The sequence below is a fragment of the Lutra lutra genome, chromosome X, assembly GCF_902655055.1.
Source record: "Lutra lutra chromosome X, mLutLut1.2, whole genome shotgun sequence".
NCBI classification, from domain to species: domain Eukaryota; kingdom Metazoa; phylum Chordata; class Mammalia; order Carnivora; family Mustelidae; genus Lutra; species Lutra lutra.
Window position 1 is genome coordinate 53,431,277 of NC_062296.1, and position 25,399 is coordinate 53,456,675.

At 40.0% G+C, this 25,399-nt stretch overlaps 1 protein-coding gene across 7 annotated transcripts in view; it reads left to right on the plus strand.

The window, feature by feature from the left end:
- The window catches only part of PHF8 (PHD finger protein 8), a 91,227-nt gene that overhangs the window by 35,725 nt on the left and 30,103 nt on the right, over window positions 1-25,399 (plus strand). For 6 of the 7 annotated variants that reach the window (XM_047715471.1, XM_047715469.1, XM_047715468.1 and 3 more), the window contains exons 9-18: window positions 5,654-5,741; window positions 6,107-6,213; window positions 7,724-7,815; window positions 10,335-10,424; window positions 12,267-12,569; window positions 13,330-13,433; window positions 17,741-17,919; window positions 18,222-18,307; window positions 18,870-19,003; window positions 19,612-19,925. In XM_047715471.1, the coding sequence (XP_047571427.1) occupies window positions 5,654-5,741; window positions 6,107-6,213; window positions 7,724-7,815; window positions 10,335-10,424; window positions 12,267-12,569; window positions 13,330-13,433; window positions 17,741-17,919; window positions 18,222-18,307; window positions 18,870-19,003; window positions 19,612-19,925 (1,497 nt within the window). The remainder of the gene's footprint in view (window positions 1-5,653; window positions 5,742-6,106; window positions 6,214-7,723; window positions 7,816-10,334; window positions 10,425-12,266; window positions 12,570-13,329; window positions 13,434-17,740; window positions 17,920-18,221; window positions 18,308-18,869; window positions 19,004-19,611; window positions 19,926-25,399) is intronic. The other variant, XM_047715472.1, reaches the window with a different exon arrangement.

Sequence of the window (25,399 nt, forward strand, 5' to 3'; positions counted from 1 at the left end):
ATTTGTCAGTACTTATTCTTTAAATGGCTGAATAATATTCCACTGTGTGGATGTACCACATTTTGTTTATCCTTTCATCATCTTAAAAGATATTTGGGTGGTTTTCATTTTTTGAATATACTGAATAATGCTACTATGAACAATCATGTACAAGTTTTTGTGTTAATGTATATTTTCTTCTGTCTTGGGAACATACCTAAGAAAAGAATTGCTGAGTCATATGTTAACTCTGTGTTTTAACTTCTTCAGGAAATGCCAAATTGTTTCCTAAAGCACACCCACCATTATAGGGTCTCAATTTTTCCACATCCTCCCCAACACTTGTTCTTTTCTGTCTTTGTGATTATAACCATCCTAGTGCATGTGAAGTGGTAGCTCACTGAGATTTTAATTTGTGTTTCCATAATGACTGTTAATGTTAAACATTTTTTCATGTGCTTATTGGATATTTGTGTATCTTTTTATGGAGGAGTATCTATTCAAAACTGTTACCCAGTTTTTCATTAGGTAATTTGTTTTTTTAATTGTTGAGTTGTAAGAGTTCTTTATATATTTTGGTCATTAGACTTTGTCGGATATGTGATTTGAAAATATTTTCTCTCTTGTCACTTTGGTGAGAGTGTCCTGTGAAGAACGAAAGTCCAGTTTATCTACTTTTTTCTTTATTTGCTTGTGCTTTTGGTGTCATCTAGGAAATCATTGCCTAATTCATAATTTAAGGTCATGAAGATTTACACTTGTATTTTCTTCTAAGAGTTTTGTAGTTCTGATTATTACATTAGGTTTTTTATCCATTTCAAGTCAACTTTTGTATATAGTATGAGGTGAGGGTCCAATTTCATTCTTTTTATCCATTTCAAGTCAACTTTTGTATATAGTGTGAGGTGAGGGTCCAATTTCATTCTTTTTCATGTGGCTATCCCAGTTGTCCCAGAACGATTTGAAAAGGCTGTTCTTTCGCCTTTGAATTGTCTTGACACTTTTCTCAAAAATCAGTTGACCATAGATGTATTGGTTTATTTCTGGACTTTGAATTCTGTTCCATTGATCTGTATGTCTATCCTTATATCACACTGTTTCAATTACTCTCTCTCTCTCTAATATAATAAACAATCTTTAAAAAAACACTATATGATATGGTTCTCAGTATATGCAGAAGAAATATTTAAGACAAATACATTATAAATGCATTTGTAATAATTTTTTTTTTAAAGATTTTATTTATTTATTTCACAGAGAGAGATCACAAGTAGACAGAGAGGCAGGCAGAGAGAGAGAGAGAGAGGGGAAGCAGGCTCCCCGCCGAGCAGAGAGCCCGACGCGGGACTCGATCCCAGGACCCCGAGACCATGACCTGAGCCGAAGGCAGCGGCCCAACCCACTGAGCCACCCAGGCGCCCCTGCATTTGTAATAATTTTGAAGTCAGGAAGTATCAGCCCTTGAACTTGGTTTTTCCTTTTCAAGATTATTATGGCTATTCTGGGCTCCTTGAATTTCCATATGAATTTTTAGCTTCTGGTTTGTATAGATATTTAGCAGTTGCTCTAGTTTTAATTTATATGTATAATAGATAAGATAGATCTTATCATAAGCTACTGGTATTAACATTTTAATTGACATTTTACCAGTTGGAGGGAAGGGTTGAAGCCTTACCTCTGTTCACATCCCTTTACCCTTCCCATTTATAATATATTTATTTGTCTTAAATATTTCTTCCGCATATACTGAGAACCATATCATATAGTATTTTTTTAAGATTTATTGATTATATTAGAGAGAGAGAAAATAGAGATTGCACAAGCAGGGGGGACATCAGGCAGAGGGAGAAGCAGGCTCCCCACTGAGCAGAGAGCCCAACGTGGGGCTTGATCCCAGGACCCTGGGATCATGACCTGAGCTGAAGGCAGATATTTGACCAATTGAGCCACCCAGGGATCCCTCATACAGTGTTTTAATCTTTGTTTCAACTGTCAAACATAATTTCTAATATCCAGGTGAAGAAAAGTCTATTGTATTTATCTGTGTTTTTACTTTTCTGTTGTTCTTTCTTCCTGGGGTTCCAAGTTTGTTATCATTTCCTCTCTGTTTAGTGTGTGTGTATGTGTTTTTGTAGTTGTTGTTTTTTTGTTTTGTTTTGTTTAGTGAGAGAGAGTGTGATAGGTGGGAGAGGAGGAGAGAGAGAATCTTAAGCAGGCTTCCAACACAAAGCCTGACATGGGGCTTGATCTCACAACCCTGAGATCACAATCTGAGCTAAAATCAAGAGTCAGATGCTTAGTCAGCTGAACCACTCAGGTATCCCTGTTTAGAATTTAGGGTAGGTCTGCTGGCAATAGATTTTCTTGGTTCTCCTTCATCTGTAAATGTCTTGATTTCCCTTTTATTCCTAAAGGATATTTTTGCTGGATATAGAATTCTGGGTTCATGGTTCTTTCCTTTAAGTACTTGGAAGAATATTGTGCTGCTTCCTTCTGACTTCCATGGTTTCTCATGAGATTTTGGCCGTCATTCAAATTGTTTTTTCCCTTATATGTGTCATTTCTTGCTCTTTGTTATTTCTTTTTTTCTTTAGTTTCTCGCAGTTTGACTATAATGTGTCTTGGCGTGTATTCCTTTGGGTTTACAATAAATGTGTTCATTGAGCTTCCTGAATGTGTAGGTTTATATTTTTTGTCATATTAGTGAAGAAATTTTTAGCTGTTATTTCTGAATGCTTTTTCAGTCCCATACTCTAACTTCTTTTCTTTTGGGTCTCTGATTATATGAATGCTATATATATTTTGTTGTAGTCCCACAGGTCCCTGAATTTATTTTTTTCTGTTTTCTCTCTTTTGTTTATGCGGAGTACTTTCTATTCTGTCTTTAAAGTTTTCTGATTCTTTTCTCCATTGTCTTTATTCTTCTGTTGAGTCCAACTCTTTCATTATTTTTTTCAGATACAGAACTTTCCAGTTCTAAAACATCCATTTGTTTCTTATTTATATCTTCTCTTTTTCTTTTTTTTGCTGCAAACATGTTTATAATTGTTCACTGAAGCATTCTTATGATAGCTCCTTTAAAATTGTCAGATGGGGTGCCTGAGTGGCTTAGTTGGTTAAGTGACTGCCTTCAGCTCAGGTCATGATCCCAGGGTCCTGCGATCGAGCCCTAGGTCGGGCTCCCTGCTCAATGGGGAATCTGTTTGTCCTTTTCCCTCTGCCTCCCTCCACTAGTGTGCTTGCTCATTCTCTCTCAAATAAATAAAATCTTTAAGAAAATAAAATAAGACTGCCATATAGATCTCACATCTTTGTCTGATATGATACTGTATAATGCTGGATTTTCTTTTCTGTTGCACAGACCTATTTATCTGTTCATATATCAATATCATGTTGATTTGATTACATTGGTTTTATATACAATGTTTAATATGTGCTGAGGCACGTTACCTTCCCCCGTACCCACCTGCTTTTCTCTTTTCTGTGCCTAGGCATTTATTAATTCATTTATTCATCTTTTAGTCCTTTGCCTAATAGGGTGTCACAAAATACCTTTTCTACACTGGGCATTTAATAACTGTTTGATTAATTGAATTTGCCTACCAGAGATTTGAGTTGGATTAATTCACTTATTGGTATGAAGTTCCATGAACTGGGTAAAATCTACTTAGTTCCACAAGTATTGCATGTCTACTGAGTACACCCACATGGGGTTAGGTGCTACAGACAAAAGGTCAGTAGGCCATTTCAGTATCATGTTCTAATAGCCATAATAGAGGCATTTACCACAAGCTGTGGGAGTATGGAGAAGAGCATTTAGCCTAGCTGGAAGTTTGTGAAAATCTTCTCAGAGGAGTGACACCTCACAGGTAAGTATGGACTGACCAAGGAAAGAAAGGCAGAAGAGTCCTCTCAGACATAGAGAAAGGCATAAGCAAAGCAAGGCTGTTTGAAGTAGTTCATGCATACAGGAGCATAGAGATCAAGGAGGAAGTGAAGCTGAAAAGATAGGCAGATTGAACTTACCCCAGAGGTGACTGGAGAACCATTGAAGTTTTATTTGTTTATGTAGCAAAAGATATAAAGAATAATGTAATAAACATTTACGTGTTTATAGGCCAACTAAAAAGATAAAATATGACAAATATATTTGAAGCCTCTCCTCAATTCCATTCCCATTTTTCCCTCTCTGAGCTAGCCATTGTTCTGAAGTTGGCAATTATTATCCTCATGCATTTCTATTCCTTTATTATACAGGTCATGGCTCATCAAGTCAATAGCTAGTATTGTTTTACTGTTTTTGAATGTTATATAAATGGAATCATATTAGGTAATTCTTCCCAACTTGCTTTTTTCTCTGAACACTATGATTATGAGATTCATTTTGGTACATGTTCACTCATTTTACTTACTTTCCAATATTCCATTGTATGAGTATATGGCAATTTATCCATTCTCCTGTGGATGTACATTTTATTGAAGTATTTTGAGCAGGGATGACATGGGCAGATTTGTATTTTAGAGTCAAGATGTGGAGGATAGACTTCAGAGATTGAGATTGGTATAGAGTAGTGGTTTGTAAACACTCTGGACTCAGGACCCCTTTATACTTTTTAATATTACTGAGGACCCCAAGGCTTTTATTTATGTGGTTTATATTCATCAATATTTACATTATAAATCAAAACTGAGAAAATTTAAAAATATTTGTTTAACTCATTTGAGAAGTAATAAACTCATTACATGTTAGCATGAATAATAATTTTTGTGAAAAATAACTTTTCAAATCAAGAAATGTAAGGAGAAGAGTGACAGTTACATTTTTGCAAACATTTTTAATGTCTGGATTAATAGAAAATGACTAGATTCTCAAGAGTGCTTCTGCATGTTGTGTTATCATGTCATTTACCCTCTGGAAAACTACACTGTATACCTGTGAGAGAATGAGGGTGAAAAAGACAAATAGCTTCTTAGTATCATCATAAGCATAGTTTTGACCTTACATGTGCCCTCAAGGAGTCTCAGGGAGCCCCAGGATTCCCTGAACCATACCTTGGGAACTGCTGGTATAGAGGAGCCAGTTTGGAGGCTGTTTCAAATAGCCTAGGTGACAGGTAATGAGGGTTTTGAACCAAGGCACTGGTTGGATGGATGGATGGGGAAAGGGAGATGAATATGAAAGAGGTTTAAGAAGAAAAATTAGAAGGTCTCAGAAGGCAGTGTAGAGTCAAGGGCAAGGAAAATAATTGAGTTCCAACTAGGTGCATACTTCACAACCAACCTTTGAAGTAGATGTTTAGCTAGAAAATGGCAGACTTTGAACTCAGGTTTGTTCAACACAAAAGCTCTTTGTTTTACCTAGAGTAAAGTTAGAAGGGGGAGACTTGGCAAGGAGGTAATGCCCTTCTAAGAGCTGAGAGAGCAGATGGGCAAAACAGAGAGATTTGAAGTCTAGAGGAGGGAAGTAGAAGGAGTTTAATAACCCCATAAATTGGTCCAGTTCAGGGTTATAATGGTGGCAGAATGGGTATTGGGAGAGTAGAGAAACTAGAACTTTCTGAGTCACTGCCAGATTAGCTGTTCTGAGAAGTTGTGTTTGAGCTGAGTTGGGGCAGTGATGTCCAGAGGAAGTAAGGCCCTCTGCCAGCTATGATTTTGCCATGTTACACTGCAGGATGGATCCATGCTGTGCTGACCCCAGTGGACTGCCTTGCCTTTGGAGGGAACTTCTTGCACAGCCTTAACATCGAAATGCAGCTCAAGTGAGTGCTGAAGCTGTTGTGATCCCAAGTTGGCCATTCCCATCTGCTAGAGTCCTTAGGTTCTCCCCTATAGTGAGAAGTGCAGCATTGGAGGAGGCAAGATGATCAGAAAGGAATAGGTCCTGGTTCCTTACAATGATCAGTGTAGGGATGAATAATCCTTCCTCACTTAGTTGTTTATGTGACTTTGGGCAAGTCACATAATCTTTGTGCTCAAGTTCCCTAACCCACAAAGTTGGATTTTACAGGGTAGTTGTGAGGATTAGAGGTAGTGGGTACAAAGCATTTCATAACCCCATATTTAGTAGGTGCTCAGTAAACAGGATCCATGTTATCATCATTGTTGTTGTGCCTATTTCTTCTAGAGCCTATGAGATTGAGAAACGGCTGAGCACAGCAGACCTCTTCAAGTTTCCTAACTTTGAGACCATCTGTTGGTATGTGGGAAAGCACATCCTGGACATCTTTCGAGGTATGGATCCCTTTACTAGCTGCCCCTTTTGGCCTGCTTCCCTGAGCATGCACATGCACGTGTGTGTACACGCATGTAACCATCACCTCAAAGAAGATACAGTACTGTTCCATCACCACAGAGACCCTCTAGTGCTACCCCTTTATCATCTCACCCATTCTTTCCCCTTGCACTATCCATAACTTCTGGAAACCACTGATCTGTTTTCTATCTCTGTAGTTTTGTCATTTCAAGAGAGCTATAAAAATGGAATCCTATAGTGTTTGAACTTTTAAGATTGGCTCTTTTACTAAGTATAATGTAAGGTAGAAAATGGATTTTAACTTTATTTAGCAAAGGTGGCTAAGAAAATTGCATTACAATGAAATTATCCCTAGTTCCTGATAATTAAAGTAAAACAATCTGGACAATCTCAGAGTTTCCTGAAAGTGCTTCCTATGGAATGGGGACAAGGCCCAGTCCTCACCAGCCTGGCATCATTGTGTTGGTTCCCAGGTATCAGCCCAGATAGAAGCCAAACTGCTGGGATTTTCTGGTCTGTTTTGAATTAGAGCAGCTCCCTTGCTCAGACCTGAGATTCTTCAAGGTAACTTGGCCATGAGGAATCAGTATTTTAGAGTTACCAAGAACCTCAGAGGCAGGGGTGCCTGGGTGGCTCGGTCGGGTTAAGCATCTGACTCTTGTTTTCATCTCAGGTTGTGACCTCAGGGCCATGAGATAAAGCCTTGTGTTCGGCTTTGTGCTCAGTGTGGAGTCTGCTTGAGATTCTTTCCCCTTCCTCCCCGCTCTGTTCCTCTCCCTGCTCGCATGCACACACATTCTCTCTCTCAAATAAATAAGTTAAATTAAATCTAAAAAAAGATCTCAGAGGCCAGTGAGTACAGTCTCCTACCCACTACTTCATGCCCTTATTCTGCTACCTAGACAGGCTGTCACTTAAGTGTTCAGTCAGAGGCTAGATGACTAACCAGTTATTACCTGTTCAGAACAGCTCGGTTCAGTAGAAGATTCTGTATTGAGCCAAAATCCAGCTATTTGTCATAACCTCCTCCTGGAGTAACTCAGAATGAGAGCATTTATTAATGGCCCTTCAGCTCTGTGTAGGTGGCAATCAAGGTCTTCCTGAGTGTGGTTGCATTTTGAAACCCAAGAGGCAGAGCACTTCCAGTGTGGTGGAAGGATTCAGATTCAGGCCTCAGATTCGTGGTCTTAGCTCTGGCTCTTACTGGGTATGTCCCCTTGGTTAAGTCTCTTTGCCTCTCTGAGCTTCAGTTTCCTGAACTGTAAAGTGAGGATAATGATACTTGGCTTAGAGGATGGGTGAGATAGTAGATATTAAATGCCTGGCATATAGTAGGTACTTATTAAATGAACACTATTATAAGAACTGAGATCTGGAGTTGTGCTTAGAACGTTGAGTACTTTATCTGGTTGCCTGAAAAAAAGTAACAAGTCCTTCACTTCCCCACATGGCTTCATTGACCTTCTGCCTTCCTTTTTCCCCCTTTAGGTTTGCGAGAGAATAGGAGGCACCCAGCATCCTATCTGGTCCATGGTGGCAAAGCTCTGAACTTGGCCTTTAGAGCCTGGACAAGGAAAGAAGTAAATACGCTTTTTCTCTACTTCCTCTAGAGTTCTGCCCTCAGTAGAGGCTTGCTTTGGGTAGATGCTTCAGGGAGGTGGTAGAGACCAGGGAGGCTTGTGGGCTCCTGGGGTTAGAATAAAGGACTGAACTAGGACTCCCGGATAACATTTTTAAAACCTTTCTTTCTGATTATAAAAAGTAACACATGCTTATTCTAGAGAATTAGAAAAAATGAAGAAGAGTATAAGGAGGGAAAAACATCACCTGTAATTTTAACACTCGGAATTAACATTAACATTTGGTTATATTTTCTTCTGGTCTTTTTATATGCATTTAAAAAACATGATTGCTATCACTCTGTACATTCAGTTTTGTATCTGAGTTTATTGGCTTATGTTCATTTTCCTGTGTCCTCAAAGTTCTCCACAAACATTTAATAGTTAAATGATATTCTTTTACAAGGATGTACTGTCCTTATTACCTCACCACTTGTTTATTGTTGCTTTATTTATTTGGGGGAGTAGTTACAGCAAATCATGCAGTGACTGTGTGCTTGCACCAAACTTTGTCCCTCATCTTTTGATTGTTTCTTCAGGATAGATTCCTAGAAGAGCAATTACTGGCACAAAGTATATGAAAAAATGTAAGGCTCTTGACGCATACTGCCAAAATGGCTTTTAGAAATAACACCAAAATCCATCTATCCAATTGAATACGAAACAGCTATAAAAGAGATTAAGGAAGTTTTCTCTGTACTGACTTGGAAAGATCTCTAGAATTTGTCAAGTAAACGTGTACAACCATGTGTGTGATGTGCCACCTTATGTGTTAAAAGGTGGGGGGGGAAACAAGAATAGGATTTTTTATGTGCTTGTATTTGCCTGCAGACACAATCTGGAGGGATGCAGAAGACAGTAATAAAGGTGGTTACCTGTGGGTGTGGGGTAATGACACTTATGGTGGGGACAAATATATTTTGAGGCTTTTCAATGTGTATCTTTTTATATTGTTCAATTTTTGAGCTATGTAAATGGATTACCTACTCAAAATGTTGACTTTAAAAAAATTTTAAGAAATGCAACAAAGTAAAAGAAGAAATATCAGTATATTTCCTTATGCTTTTGATATTCTTTACAGACTTTCCCCTTGCGTACAGTGGCTTAAGGAGACCTTTCAGCCATTGTAGGCTTAATTTGCACAACCTCCCCATTCCCGTTCCCGGCCTTCCCTCAGATATCCTTGGACTTCATATTTTGGGCCTTCTTTTCTCCCTGAACATACCTATACCTGGGCCTTAGCCTAGTCTTCTGTTTTCTCCATATCCCTCAGGTGTGGCTACCTTAGGTTTCATTTCTAAAAATGTTCAATGAAAGTTCAATGAAGTGAACTTTAGAGTGACTCTGCCCCAGGAACAACAAAAGGGAGGGGAGTGAGTCCTGATTACTCATGCCTTGAGCCAGGATGGCCCCAAATAGCGTGGCCAGAGGGAGCTGGAGAAGAGTAGAACACAGATCTGAGGAGCCCATTCTCATCTCATGGAAGTAGTCTTTTGTGAAATGAAGATGATTTCCATGGGGGGGTACTTGCTCCCTCACCTTTCCAGAGCCCCTGGGCCAGGAGGAGGGAGCTATTACATTTATCCAGCTGGATCACATGGGTTCTCAGACCCCACCCCTGTCCAGCCACCAAAATAGATTCCAGATGGCTTAAAAGAATTAAAGAAAAAAAGAATCAAAGCCATGGTAAATAAGGTAATGCTGAAGAAGTTTTGTCAGTCCTCTGCATGCAGAAGTGAAGTGAAAACTGGTGGAAGAAATCACAAGGGAAAAGCCTGAGAGCTCTGTCTACATAAAGATGTAAATCTTGAGGATTCAAAAAGATTGCAAATAAATTTAAAGTGAGACACCCAAGAGGTCTCAGCTGAGGTTGCTGTGGAGCTAGCACTGGACCTGTAGCTGCTCAGACCTGAGCTCTGTCCTTAAAAGTGGAGAGGCCAGGTTGTCCCCAGGGGTCTCCTCCAGGTTCTTGACTTTTTGAGGGGTATGGCCCAAGCCCACCACAGAGTTACTCAACACGCCTTGACACTGTCCTTTATCTAAGACAGGTTTTGCAAATATTTCCTCACAGTCTCTGGTTTGTCTTAACAGTGTTTTTCAAAGAGAAGTGTTTGTTTTTTATTAAGCCCAACTTATTTTTCTTTTAAGGCTCATGCTTTTTGTGTCCTTAGAAATCTTGGTGTCTAACCCAAGGTTCCAAAGATTTTCTCCTCTGTTTTCTTCTAAAGGGTTTATAGTTTTAGAGTTTACATTTCAGCTTTTGATCCATTTTGAGTGTGTGTGTGTGTGTGTGTGTGTGTGTGTGTGTGTGTGGTGCAAGGTATGGATTGAGCTGCTTTTTTTGCATATGGGTATCCATTTGGTCCAGTATGAGTTGTTAAAGAGACTACCCTTTCCCCATTGAATTACCTTGGTACTTTTGTCAAAAATCAGTTGTCTATTTATGTGTGGGTCTATTCTTCATGCCTTTTGTTTGACAGGCTCTGCCAGACCACGAGGATGAGATTCCGGAGACAGTGCGGACTGTACAGCTCATTAAAGATCTGGCTAGGGAGATCCGCCTGGTGGAAGTAAGAAGCAGGGGAGCAGGGGAGGCGTTTGGGAAGGGCCTCAAGGCTCAAGTGGCAGGTCAGGCTTCTTCAGTTGGCTTGAGAGTCCAGGGGAAGGGTTGGGAAAACCCCACCAAGGACTCCATTAATTTAAATAATTATTATGTGCCTCGAGTGTGCTTCGCATTAGGCTAGGTGCTTATAATATGTAAATAATTCATTGTCCACAAAGAACTCAGAATCTTTTAGAGGACCCTGGGCAAAGTCCACTGTCTGAACCTCAGTTTCCTTGTTTCTAAAGTGGGGATAATTATACCTACTCAGGGATTGTTAAAAGGGTTAAATAAGGTAATACAGGCTGAGCATTAAGAATGGTACTTGGCACATAGTAAGTGTTCAGTAAGTTCTGATGGTGGGTCATGGTAGTGGTGGGTGGTGGAGGTCATAGTAGTAGTTGCTGTATTTAATATTTTGACTCAGTCTCTGCATTCTACAAAATGACAGTTCTCCCAGATTAAACATGATTACAAAGCCATCTTTCAACAGGTAGCTTATACCACGAGGCAGTAAGTGTAGATGGTAAGAGACTCAGAGAAACTTGGATTCCGGTTCCTGCTCCATCACTTGCAAGCCTTTCAGAGCCTTAGTATCTTTGTCTGTAAAGGGGGAATAACACCACCTTTTCAGAGTTCTGTTAGGCTCGAGAGCTAATGTATGTAGAGCCCCTCGCACAGTGCCCGGCAGAGTAAGTACTCAATAAATGTGAGCCATTGTTTTTAATAGACTTTGCAGCAAAGAGAGAACTTGGTGTGGGCTGGTGAAGTAGCAGAGGCACCAGAGGAGAATTGGACTTAAGGAAGCTTAAACTCTCATTTAGCTCAGGAGCTGTCAATTTCCGTTTAGCACTCAGGATATAGGCACTACGTCTGTGCTGAAGGGTGGTCAGAGTGAGTTACTGGGAGTTTGGGCTTCTAGCCTGCAGCATGTTTCACTGCCTACACCATAGCTTACATTGTCCACCTCCTACCTCCCTTTCCTCCATTCCCATCTGTCAGAATCCTTCAGAGTTTAGTTACAAGGCCTACCTTTTCTCTGGCTCTTTCTGCTTAAACCAGTTTTGTATATACAAAACCCTGGGCTCATTCGAAAAGCACTTAGAGAGATGGATCATGTCTGGTCCACTGGCTTTCAAGTGTTTTAAAGTGATGGAACCTTTTTTTTTTTTTTTCGTCAAATGAAATCTTACCTGGAAGGTCAGTATCCAACCAATCAAAGCATAGCTGCTGTCAATAAGGTGGAAGGCAAGAGGCTTTGACTTCCACATGTTCCTCTTAGTTGCCTTCTACCTACCTCCAGTCTTCAGGGCTCCTCCCAAGAAGTTCAGAGGAGCCACAGAGCACCTCTGACAACCACCTTTACAGTCTGCTCCTTTAATTTTATAGTCGAACAAACAGTAGTCAGATCATTTACCTGAGGTCACAGAGCTAGTTAGTAGCAGACTTCGGACCAGACCCTGTATCAAATCCTGCAGTCCTTAGGGTTGGGACTACACAGTTTAGTACTCAAGTATTTTCTGTCTCATGCCAGCTGCATTTGGAGTCTTTTCTCCAATTTTGACAGTAGTGCTGGGCTTTTTTTCTGCTCGTCTTCTCCTTACTTGTCAGTGGCTGGGTAAAGAAATGCCACCTAGTAAATTCCTGATGACCGACTCATTGTGAAAAATCTAGGGTTGCATCTAGATGTGGAGCATCTGTAAGACACTTCCATGGCAGTACTGCCAGTGCCATGAACAGACCTCTGCTCTTAGCATAGAGAGAACCCTGGAGTAAGCGCTAACCCCGTCGTGTACTAATACTCTTGTAGGATATCTTCCAACAGAACGTTGGGAAGACGAGCAATATCTTTGGGCTGCAGAGGATCTTCCCAGCTGGCTCCATTCCCTTAACCAGGCCAGTCCATTCCACTTCAGTATCCATGTCCAGGCTGTCACTGCCCTCCAAAAGTGGTTCAAAGAAGAAAGGCCTGAAGCCCAAGGAACTCTTCAAGAAGGCAGAGCGAAAGGGCAAGGAGAGCTCAGCCTTGGGGCCTGCTGGCCAATTGAGCTATAATCTCATGGACCCATACAATCATCAGGCACTGAAGACAGGCTCTTCCCAGAAAGCAAAGGTGGGTGCTGGCCCATGGGTTCAGCCCAGCCCTTTTGGGTCCCTTGGAAGATCAGGGGATCAAAAGGATTGTTCTGTCTTCCCACCTCCCTTAGGGCCCCTGGTGTTTGGCTACCAGTACCACTCATTTAACAGGCATTTATTGAGACCTTGTCTGTGCTGGGCACTGTGATAGGTGCTGTGAATGTTACCCTCAAGAGACTGGCAGGCTAGTGAGAAAGACAGGCATAAAAACAAATGAGTGCAATGAGGTATGGAGGATGCTGTAATCAAGGGTGTGTGGGGGACCCTCAAACACAGAGGGGGGATGAGTTTATCTGGGTAGGAGTGATGGTCCGCAGCTCTTCTCAGAAGACATGACACTTCAGCTGAATCTTGAAGTGCTAGATGGGAATGACATTTAAGAACATGGTATATGAGTGTCAGGTTGGAGTCTTGAACAGGTCCTTAAGTAAAGCCCTTCTCCAGGGCTCCACCTTGCTTTAAGATTGTGTGCTCTCCATGGGCACGTGAAGATGCTCTCCCTCTTCAAAAGGGAACACATTTTACAAGATTGATAGGTTTCCCCTGAGGTAGCCATACATTCTCAACCTGTGATCATTTGCGATCATTTGGGGTGGGGCTGGGGGGACAGTGTAGCAGGAAGCCTTGGTTCAGGTGGTTTTAACAGTGAACTCAGCCAGTGAAACCGGAAGGAACTGGTCATCAGGATTCACTTGTGAGTCCCAGACAGGTGACAACTGAGCCTCCTCCTCCTGCAGTTCAACATCACTGGTACCTGCCTGAATGACTCAGATGATGACTCGCCAGACTTGGACCTTGATGGGAATGAGGGCCCGCTGGCCCTGTTGATGTCTAATGGCAGGTGAGGTGGGAAGAAGGAACACAGAGATAACTGGGACTGTCAGTGGCAACATGTCACTGAAACAGGGCATGGAGTTGGGACCTGGGTCTGGGAAATGAGTGGGGGAGGGACCGTACTTGGGGAAATACCCAGATATCATCAGGTATCATTGCTTAGTTCAGAGAACAACCATGGTAGCATTGGGGGAGAGGCCTGGAATCTAATTGGCAGTCTGAGAAAAATTTTATATGAGTTTTAGAAATTTCAGAAAGTCAGTGGGTCAGAACCACTGGCAGAAATAAGAGGGGAATATAGCATGCTGATTAAGAGCATTAGTTTCTTATATACCTTTTGCTATTAGATTTTTAGGAATTTTGCAGAAATATTTGCACAGGTGTGTTACGAGAAATGTTCAGTGTTCGTAGCATCGTTGTTTCTAATAGTAAGTAATTAGAAATGTGTTTGTCAATAAGAGTTGGTTAAATGAATAGAATACCCTGTAGCTGTTAGAGAAAATGAGTTTAAAATCTGTTGGCATGGAAAGGTGTCCAAGATATATTCTTAAGTGAAAAAATCAGGTCACAAAATAATACATAGTAATAGTTGTATTTTATTTTTAAAAAAAGGTGTGTGTGCATGTGTGTATGTATGCTTGTGTAGAAAAGTGGCATAGATTCTTTATTTTTAATAAAACTTTTTCGAAGAGGTTTAAAATTTAGTATTTGCAGCTTAAAATTTAAAAAGTATGCAATAGTACAGTGTGAAAAATTTTGTTCCCACCCCTCTCTGTTCCCCAGTTCCCTTCCCCATGGACAACTAGTGTCAATGATTTTCTTCTAGGGATAATCATACATATTTATGCAAATATATTTGTTATATATTTTATACTTGTCACACCAAACTTGTAAGAGTAGTTATCTCTGGAAAGTAGGATAAGGGAGCCAGGAGAGGAAATTTTCACTTCAGTAGCATTTGAATTTTGTACAATAAGCATGTATTGCTTTTCTTAAAATAATTTCTAACAGAACACTTTCTAAAAGAATAAAATCTAAGTGTTCACCACAAAAAGCACAGGCTTCGGAAGCAGACAGTCCTGAGTTTGGGTCCCAGCTCTGACACGAATTCACTGTGTGATCTTGGCAGGTTAATTAACCCTGCACCTCAGTGTCCTCATTATATCTCTTCTATAGATATATCTCTTCTATAGATATTATATCTCTTCTATAGATTACCCTAGAGTTGTTGGAGGACTAAATGAGATAATGTATGTAGGGTGCTTATCACAGGGCCTGGCACATAGTAAATGCTTAATCAGTGGTAGCTCTTTCACTAAAATGTTGAAGATGAAAGGAGATGCTGGTAGTGTGGTGAAGATGGTATGGGTATAGCCAGAAGCTAAGTGGGTCATCAGAAACCCTGGAACATGTAGAGAGGCAGAGGAAGACAGTGAGAGTGGTCATCTGGACACTCAGAGCACCAGACAGGAGCGGTCCAGAGTCAAGTAGAGTACCAATAGTATAGGAACACAAGCGCCAAGAATACCTTCATAGCCTTTTTGTGGGAAAAGGTCTTGGGATCCCAAGGGCAAGTGCAGTAGGTCCACCTGGCTGGGAGATAAGGAAAAAGGGAGTGTGAGAGTAGGGCAGATTCTGAAAGCAGCACGGCTATTCTTGGGGTTTGGGACCTAGTTACTAAACAATAGTAGAGCGACTGTTGAGCATTGCCTTGGTCCATCATTGGTCTCCTGGGGAGGAGAAAATTCAGAGTCCTAAGGGTCCAGCCTGTAACAGCTGTTGAGGACATGAGACATTTTCCCCTTTCCCACTAGTCTTTATGCTGCTTCTGTTACCTCCTGCAGCTGCCAGAGACTATAGTTAAGTGAACCTAGAGAGACAAGATACAGAAATATTTACAGACAATATGACATTATGTCTGGGCTTTTCTCCAAAATCATCCAGTGTTTCACAAGGACTGAAGTGTGGATGAAACAAGATTGGCTGTATGTTGATAATTGCTGGAACTTAGCTGGGTGGAAGGTACATGAGAGTTAGTTTTATATTTTTATTTGTTTGACATTTTTCATATTTAAAAGTTAATAAAAGATCAGGGTATAAATAGCTACCATTTATTGAGCTCCTGCTCTGCATCAGACTTTATCTTAGCTGTTTAGTACATTATTTTCTTTAGTCCTCACAACAGCCCTGAAAGGTAAGTGTTGTTATCCCCATTTTATTAATGTGGAAACTGAGGCCTAGAGAACTTAATTATAAGGTTAGCTGCTGTTGGGCGCTTGCCATGTGTTGGTTTCTGCATTAGCTCATTTAAACCTCCTAAAACCCTGTGAAGTAGAAAACAGGTCAGTTTAATGTCAGCCAGTTTACTGAAAGCCGGTTCACCAAATGACTGCTTGCTGAATGTATGTATCAGGAAGACTGATTTGCCAAAAGCTTGTTTCTTTTTTAACTATAAGGTTTATTTCATCAGTTTGTACTGGTTAATACTGTTTACCATATCTAATGGGATTACATAAGCCCATTTCTTAGTTTTTCCCATTTCCTTTATATATTTTTAACAGCTTTTTTGAGGTATACTTTACATACCATACAATTAACCTGCTTTAAGTATACAATTAAATGACTTTTAGTAAATTTAAAGAACGTGCAACTATCATCACAGTCCAATTTTAGAACATTCCTATCACCACAAGAAGATCACTCATACTCACTTACCTTTGGTTCTCTTCCACAGGCCCAAGCAACCACTAATCTACTTTCTGTCTCCCTAGACTGGCCTTTTCTAGACATACCATATAAATGGAATAACATAACGTGTGGTCTTCTATGTCTGGCTTCTTGCACTTAGCATAACGTTTTTGATTCATTCATGGTGTAGTGTTTATCGTTAACTGACTCCTTTTTATTTTTGAATAGTACACCATTGTATGGATATATACCACATTTTGTTTATCCATTAACTAGTGGACGGTTATTTGGATTGATTTCACTTTTTGGCTGTTGTGGATAATGGTGCTATGAGCATTCACGTACAAGTTTTTGTTACAGATATGTTTCCGTTTTTCACTTAGGAGTGAAATTTTGGGTCAAATGGTAACTTAATACTTAACTCTTCGAGAAACCGCCAAAATTTATTCCGAAGTGTCTGTTCCACTTTACATTCCCACCAGCAATATACTGGCTAACAATTGTTACTGTTTGTCTTTTTTATTATAGCCATTCTAATGGATATTAAGTGGTATCTCATTGTGGTTTGGATTTGCATTTCCCTAGTAACTAATGATATTGAGCATCTTTTTGTGTGATTATTGGCCATTTGTATATCATCTTTAGAGAAATGTCTTTTCAGATCTTTTGCTCATTTTTAAATTGCCTTGTTTGTCTTATTATTGGGTTCTAACCGTTACTTAACTATTCTGGGTGCAGATCCTTTCCCAAATAAATGATTTGCAAATATTTCCTCCCAGTCTTTCTATGGCTTGTCTTTTCATTTTCTTAGTGGTATCTTTTGAAGCACAAATGTTTTGAATTTTACCTAATTCCAGGTCATTAAAGATAGTTTCCTTTATTTTTTTCTAGAAGTTTTATAGTTTTATTTTTTACATTTAGATCTAGGATCCATTTTGAGTTAATTTTTGTGTGTGATGTGAGGTAAGAATCCACATTCATTTCTTTGCATGTGATACCCAGTTATCTCAGCACCATTTGTTGAAAAGACCATCCTTTCCCCACTGAACTGCCTTAGCATCTTTTTAAAAAATATTTATTTATTTGACAGACGGAGAGCACAAGTAGGCAGAGAGACAGGCAGAGAGAGAGAGAGAGGGAAGCAGGCTCCCTGCTGAGCAGAGAACCCGATGTGGGGCTCGATCCCAGGTCCCTGAGATCATGACCTGAGCCGAAGGCAGAGGCTTAACCCACTGAGCCACCCAGGTGCCCCTGCCTTAGCATCTTTGGCAGAAATTAATGACTGTAAATTAAAGAGTTGGTTCTTGACTCACAGCTGTGTTCCATTGATGTATGTGTCTATCTTTTGCTAGCAACACACTCCCTTGACTACTGTTGCTTTTTAGTAAATTTTGGAAATTTAGCAGATAAATCCTCCAACTTTGTTCTTTTTCAAAATTCTTTTGGCCATATTAAGTCCTCTGTGTGCCTATATACATTTTAGTATCAGCTTATTAATTTCTATAAAAGAGATTAGCTAGATTTTGATAGGGATTGCATTGAATCTATAGACCGATTTGGGGGGAGTTGCCATTTTAATAATATTGAAAGTGACTATCTTTATGCTCTTCTTCTCTTTCTTTTTAGTACCAAGAGGGTAAAAACTTTATCTAAGTCTCGGCGAGCCAAGCTCACGAAGAAGGCAGACAAAGCTAGGCTGGTGGCAGAACAGGTGATGGAGGATGAATTTGACTTGGATTCAGATGATGAACTGCAGATTGATGAGAGATTGGGAAAGGAGAAGGCAACCCTGATAATAAGACCAAGTATGTACCTGTTCTTTCTTGTTCCTTTCCTGCCTATTTCACATTTGTTTTGGGTCCTCCTGATAGACCAAAGGCCTTAGGCCTGAGCTTGTTGACATTCTGACTTACCAGCTCTTTAGGCTTCCATGTATTCTTTGCTCTAGAGATTTATTTATAAACCAATTCCTAACCTCCCTAAATTAGTTGTGGCCTGTGTCTGTGGTCATTACTTTCAGGAAAATTATATTCTGACTTTTTCCCCTGGGTGTTTGGCTCAGATGCTAATCTTATCTTCACAATATGTGTATTTCATTATTTTCTAGAATTTCCCCGAAAGTTACCCCGTGCGAAGCCTTGCTCTGACCCCAACAGAGTTCGTGAACCAGGAGAAGTTGAGTTTGACATTGAGGTAGGAGCCTGCCCTGTTGTCTGGTCTTCTGCCATTCTGGTTACAGAGACAAGAGACAGATTGTCATTCTAGGTGGGGGTGGGGGGTTGGGGAAAAATACCCTATGCCTTCAATTCCTAAAATATTTATTAAGTGAATGATTGTGTGCTAAGGGCAGTGCATCTGAGCATATAACTGGAAGACCATAATTGAGTTGAAATATTCTAAAAATCCTTTAATGCAGAGTAGAATAAAAGGCATTGTGATGTAGCAGAAAGAGTATCTGATTTGGAATATCTGGTTATGACCTTACACAACTTAGTTACTTTCCTGAGCCTTAGTTTCCTTACCTGTAAAACAGGAATTAAAATACCTGCCTCACACACACACACACAAAATAATAATGCCTACCTCACAAAGATGCTGTGGAGATTAAAATGAAAGAGTGAATATTCTGCTTAGTGTTTGGTCTGTACTTGGTGCTCAGGAGATACTAGCATCCAGAGTGAAAATGTCAACATTGTACTGGGGCCTTACCAGACCAACCCTCAGCAGCTGAGGTGATACCCTCTTTCCCCAACAGGAGGACTATACAACAGATGAGGATATGGTGGAAGGGGTCGAAGGCAAGCTTGGGAATGGGAGTGGTGCTGGTGGAATTCTTGATCTGCTTAAGGCCAGCAGGCAGGTGGGGGGACCTGACTATGCTGCCCTCACGTGAGTACTGGCTTTGATCTCCCCTTTCCAGGCGATCAGACAGCACACCCTCCCACCCCCACCTAAAAGGTTAGATGAGCCAATCAACAGATATTTATTGAGCCATTTAAAGGGGCAAAGACTTAGCAAGGGCATTTGGGCTGAAAGAATAAAGTAGACATGAAATCTGTCCTGAGGAACTTAAGATCTGACAGAAAGTAGAGGTATAAACTTTAAGGGGATTGGTTTTGGGTACGTTGGGATTTGGAAGAGGGGCTAGAAGAGGCATGGAAGGAAATCTAAGCCTTTTCTGGGCCCTGTTTTTTTTTTTTTAATGGAAGAATTCAGCATGGGTGAACAGGGAAGGAAGTACACCCCTCTTTTTGCCACCTTCCTTGCTGTCTGTGGAAAGATTTGGGGCAGGAAGGACTGACCTTTACATGAAAACAGCCTTTGGGGTACTATCTTGATCTGTTGGTTTAATTTCTGGTTTCTTATCTGGAATTGTCCTCTCCTTCCTCCCACCCTAACTCCTGTAGCTATTGTCCCTCCTTCTTGACTATTCTGATGACTGGTTTCCTCCGACAGCTAGAGAACTCCCTCAAGCATTTCTCCTCTGTCCCTTGCAGCGAGGCCCCTGCCTCTCCCAGCACTCAGGAGGCCATCCAGGGCATGCTGTGCATGGCCAACCTGCAGTCTTCATCATCCTCACCAGCTACCTCCAGCCTGCAGGCCTGGTGGACTGGGGGCCAGGACCGAAGCAGTGGGAGCTCCAGCAGTGGACTGGGCACAGTGTCTAGCAGTCCTGCTTCCCAGCGCACCCCAGGGAAGCGGCCCATCAAGCGGCCAGCATACTGGAGAACCGAGAGCGAGGAGGAGGAAGAGAATGCCAGTCTGGATGAACAGGACAGCTTGGGAGCATGCTTCAAGGATGCAGAGTATAGTAAGGGCCACCAAGCACTTGGGTCCAGGCCAGAAGTGCTCCCCCTCACCCCAGTCTCAAACCCACTCCCTGTCCAGGACGGCCTGTGACAATAATGAACAAAGACCTTGCCTTAAGCTTGATACTTGCTTTCTCTGAGTCATGTTTTCTTAATCTATAAAGTGGAAATATCTACAGGTTGATGCAAGAATTAGAGATGATGCTTGTGCAGAGCACCTGGCACATTGTCTTACGTATGGAATACCCTCAGAAAATAATTAGCTATTCATTTTTTTTTAGAGAGAGAAAGAGAGAATGTGGTGGGGGGTGGGGTAGAGGGAGAGAGAATCTCAACCAGACTCCACACTGAGTGTGGAGCCCAACACAGGACTTGATCTCACAACCCTGAGATCATGACCTGAGCTGAAATAAAAAGTCAGGTGCTTAACTGACTGAGCCACCTAGGTGCCCCAGCTGTCATCCATTTTTTAAATTGTCTAACCTTCTTTACTGGAAACTCTTTTTTTCAAACCCTCTTGCGTATTTTATTTCTGTCACTTCCATTTCCTTCTCTGTTGTTTGGTTCATCCCTTGCAAAGATATATAATGATCTTTCGGCAGACTTCTTGCATTTAAGAGATGACCTTTTTTTAAGCTAAGATTTGTTAAGTACTACATTACATAATGCACCTTTTTGTATAGTGTAACTGACTTTAATGTGGGTTCTAATATTATTTTTTAATTTAAATTCAATTAGCCAACATATAATACATCATTAGTTTTTGACATAATGTTCAATGATTCATTAGTTGTGTATAGCACCTTTAAATTAATTCTCATTGACTAAGATTTGAACAAGACAGAGAAAGTAAAAGTGCCCTTTGACTAATACTCTTCTTTCTCTGAGGCAGGTTACCCAGAGGTAAACTGTGTTAACCAGTTGATACATAACTTTGATTTTGTACTTATAACCACATGTAAACACAAATAGATACAGTTTTGTGTAGTGTTCATGGTTCTACAACTTGCTTGGACATCTTTCAGCATCAGTACATAGAGATCTATCTATTGCATCACCACACTGAAATCTACCTGTTGTGTAGTAGTCTATAGCATAGATGTGCCATTGTATTTTTAACCATTCCCTACTGATTAACATTGAGGTTGTCTCTAATTTTATAGTTTGACTAACAACGCTGCAAAGAAAATTCTTGTAAATAACTCTTTGTGCCCATGTGCCAGCTAACATTTCTGTAGGGTAGGTAGACCTGCTAGATTGAAGGGTATGTACAAAATAAATGTTAATAGTGCCAAGTTCCCCTCTGAAAGGGCCAGGGTATGAGCAGTATATGAACCTTACCAGCAGTGGATATTATCAGTCTTCTTAATTTTTGGAACTCTGATAGCAAAAAATGGTGTTTGAGTTTGTTTTATATGTTTATTGGCTCTTTTTTATTTCTTTTTTAAAAAATTTATTTATTTTAGAGAGAGAGTGAGTGAGCACAGGGAGGGAGAGGGAGTCTCAAGCAGACTCTGCACTGAGTGTGGTGTCTGATGTGGGACTCAGTCCCTGAGATCACAGCCCTGAGATTACAACTCAAGCCAAAATTAAGAGTCGGTCACTTAACTGATTGTACCACCCAGGCACCCCTTTATTTCTTTTCTGTGAATTAATTCATTCAGTCTTTCAACCATTTTTTCTATTAGGATGGTTGGGATTTTTTTTATTGATTTGTAGTTCTTTATATATTCTAGATTTTTGTTTTAAAGATTTATTGATTTATTTGACAGAGATCACAAGTAGGCAGAGCAGCAGGCAGAGAGAGAGGGGGGAAGCAGGCTCCCTGCTCTGAGCAGAGAGCCCGATGTGGGGCTCGATCCCAGGACCCTGAGATCATGACCTGAGCCGAAGGCAGAGGCTTAACCCACTGAGCCACCTAGGTGCCCCTATATTATAGATTTCTTAGGGCTTTTTTTTAATATATTCTGGAAATGTTGCAAAATGTTTTAGTCTGCTGCTTATATTTTAATTTTAGTTATGGTATCTTTTAGCATGTAGGTTTGTTTTTGCATAGTTACCTTTATCAATTTTTTAAATTCTGTCTTGTGTAAGAAGACTCATATTTTTGTCAAAAATAAGTATAGACATTAAAATTTTACCTCTTTCTCTGGAATTAAGTTTTATGAATTGTGGGAGATAAGAATCTAACTGAATTTTTTCCATATGGTTAGTCATTTGCCCTGACACCGTTTATTCACTGGTTCATCATTATCCCCCTGGTTTGAAGTTCCTCTTTTGTCATAAAGTAAATTTCCATGTGAATGTGGATTTGTTTTTCTACTCTGTTCCCAGCTCTGTCCCTTAATAGCTATGTGACATTGGGCAACCTCTCTGTGCTTCTCTGTTAGAACAGTACCTACTTCACAGGTTTTTTAGGACATTGCCTAGCACGTGGTAAGGGCTTTGTGTTAGATATTATTAATATTTTGAATATTAATAAAATATTAAAATAAAATATTAATATTTTATAAAATATTAATATTAATATTAAAATATTAATATTAATATTTTTCTGTTCTATAAAATTTGTCCCTTTCTGTTGGGATACCACATTGGTTACTTACTATAGGCCTTGTATCTGGTAGGGCAAATCCCCTCTGCAGAACTTGCATTAGACCTAGGGAGAGCACAGGTGTTCAGCAAGCCCATCATCTCTAAATGGAGCTGTGATTGATCTTAAGGGCATGCCAAGTTCCCCTGGCTACTCATCCTACCTTCAGCAGACAGTCGCATCAACCTACAGCTAAAACATCTGCCCCTGGTCTAACTACTCCCCTGTGCTTCCTGGTGTGCCTACTGACATGAGAAAGGCAGTTTAATAAGAAGGAGATGCCAACCTATTTATTCTTATTTTTCCAGAATTTCTAGGCCATTACTGAGGATTTTTTTATTCCAGTTGGATTTTTAGAATCAGTTTGTCAAATTCCATGGGAAACCCTGGAATTTTTTTATTAAGATTGCATGGCATTTGTAGATAAATTTATGAAAACTATCATCTTTCATCAGAAGCCTTATCTGCTATAATGGGATGTATGTATACTTTATCTATTACATTTTCCATTTGGCTGTTGCAAGTATGGAGGAATGTATGAGTTTTCTATTTTGATCCTGTATCAGACTGCCTTACTATATACTCTTACTGGTTCTATTAATTTTTCAGTTAATTGTCTTGGGCTATTGAAGGAGGTGATCTACGTTCCCTGTCTTAGTTTGCTAGGGCTGCCATAACAAAATACCACAGACTGGATGACTTAAATGCCAGAAATTTATTTTCTCATAGTTCTGGAGGCTGAAAGTCCAAGATCAAAGTGCTAGTGATGTTGGGTTCCCCAGAGGCCTCTCCTTGGCTTACAGATGACCACCCTTTTGCTGCTTCCTCATCTGATTTTACCTTTGTGAACAGAGGACCCTGATGTCCTTGTGTATATCCTAATCTCTTCTTAAAAGGACACAGTCAAGTTGGATTAGGGCCCACTCTATTGGCCTCATTTTAACTTAATTATCTCTTTGAAAGTCTTATCTCCAAATAAGTCACATTCTAAAGTACTGGGGGTTAGGAACTAAACATATGAATGGGGGGGGTTGGGAGACAGATTTAGCTCATAATACCCCTTTTCTTTCACCTATTCATATGTCTAGATTTTTCTAGTTTTATTATGGTGTTGAATAGTCCTTGTCTTGTTTCTGACTTTAAAGGTAATGCTGCCAGTGTTTCCCACTTTAATACATTGGGCTCTGTAGGTCTCTGATAGACTATGTTCATGAACTTCAGGGGAATATCTATCTCTAGTTTGAGAGGTTTTTTTTTTTTTTTTTTTAATTAATTTTTTATTTTTTCAGCATAACAGTATTCATTATTTTTGCACCACACCCAGTGCTCCATGCAATCCGTGCCCTCTACAATACCCACCACCTGGTGCCCCCAACCTCCCACCCCCCACCCCTTCAAAATTCTCAGATCGTTTTTCAGAGTCCATAGTCTCTCATGGTTCACCTCCCCTTCCAATTTCCCTCAACTCCCTTCAACTCCCTTCTCCTCTCCATCTCCCCTTGTGAGAGGTTTTTTTTTTTTTTAAATCGGAAATGGAATTAGGTTTTAGCAAATGGTTTTTGACATCTTTTGATTATAAATACATAGTTTTTCTCTGTTAATTTGTTAATGGTGGTTTACAGTAAGAATTACTGCTTTTTAAAAAAGATTTTATTTATTTATTTGTCAGAGAGAGAGAGAGAGTGTGTGTGCAGAAGCAGTCAGAGTGGCAGGCAGAGGCAGAGAGAGAGAGGAAGGCTCCCTGCTGAGCAAGGAGCCAGATGTGGAACTCAGTCTGAGGACCCTGGGATTATGACCTGAGCCACCCAGGTGTCCCAGAATTACTGCTTTTGAGTTGACATTTCCTTCTTGGGATTGGCTATACTTGATCCTAATGTTTAGCAATTTTGTTTAGTTCATTTGATTGCTAATCATCTTGTTTGTTTACTGTTAGTTTCTGGTTTTATTTCACTCCTTTCTCTAAGAGTTCTTTGTACAACATCTTAGATTGAAAGCTCTTTTCCTTTATTTTCAGTCTGTTTTCCCTTTTGATAAAGGGTTTTTTTAAATTTATTTTTTAAATTAACCCTACTATAAGATCAGCTTTGTTGTTATACACGTTTAGATTCTTGTAACTACCACCAAAATGAGCATATAGAATCTCCTCAAACTCCCTTATGTTTTCCCCTGTAGTCATGCCCTCCCTCTACCCATAAGGCCTACCAACCACTTGAGGTCCTCTTCATCCCTGTGGTTTTTGCCTTTGCCAGGATGTCACGTAAATGGAGTTGCACAATACTGTAATATTTTCAGATTAGCCTCTATTATTCAGCATAATGCCCTTAAGATTCATCCATGTTGTTGTGTTTGAATATATTGTTCCTTTTTATTGCTGTAGTCCATTGTATACCATAGTTTCTTTATCCGTTCACTCACTGAAGGATATTTGGATGGTTTCCAACTTTGGGTGATTATGAATTGAACTGCTATGAACATGCACATGCAGGCTTTTGTGTAAACATGAGTTTTCAATTCTCTGGGTAAATGCCTTAGAATGGGATTGCTGGACTGTCTGGTCAGTGTATAAGAAATGGCAAAGGTATTTCCCAGAGTGGTTGTGCCATTTTATGTTCCTAGCAGTAATGTGTGAATTTCAGTTGTTCCACATGCTTTTCAGCACTTGGTATTGTCATTGTATTTATTTTAGCCATCCTAATATGGCTATAGTGAATAGCTCATTTAATGGCTTGGCTGATGGCTAATGGTGTATCTACTGTCTGTTCATGCATACATCCTCTTTTCTGAGATGTCTTTAAATAGACACTTTGAATGACTTTTGACTATATTTATTATTGAGGTATAATTAACATAGAGTATTATATAAGCTTCAGGTATATGATTCAA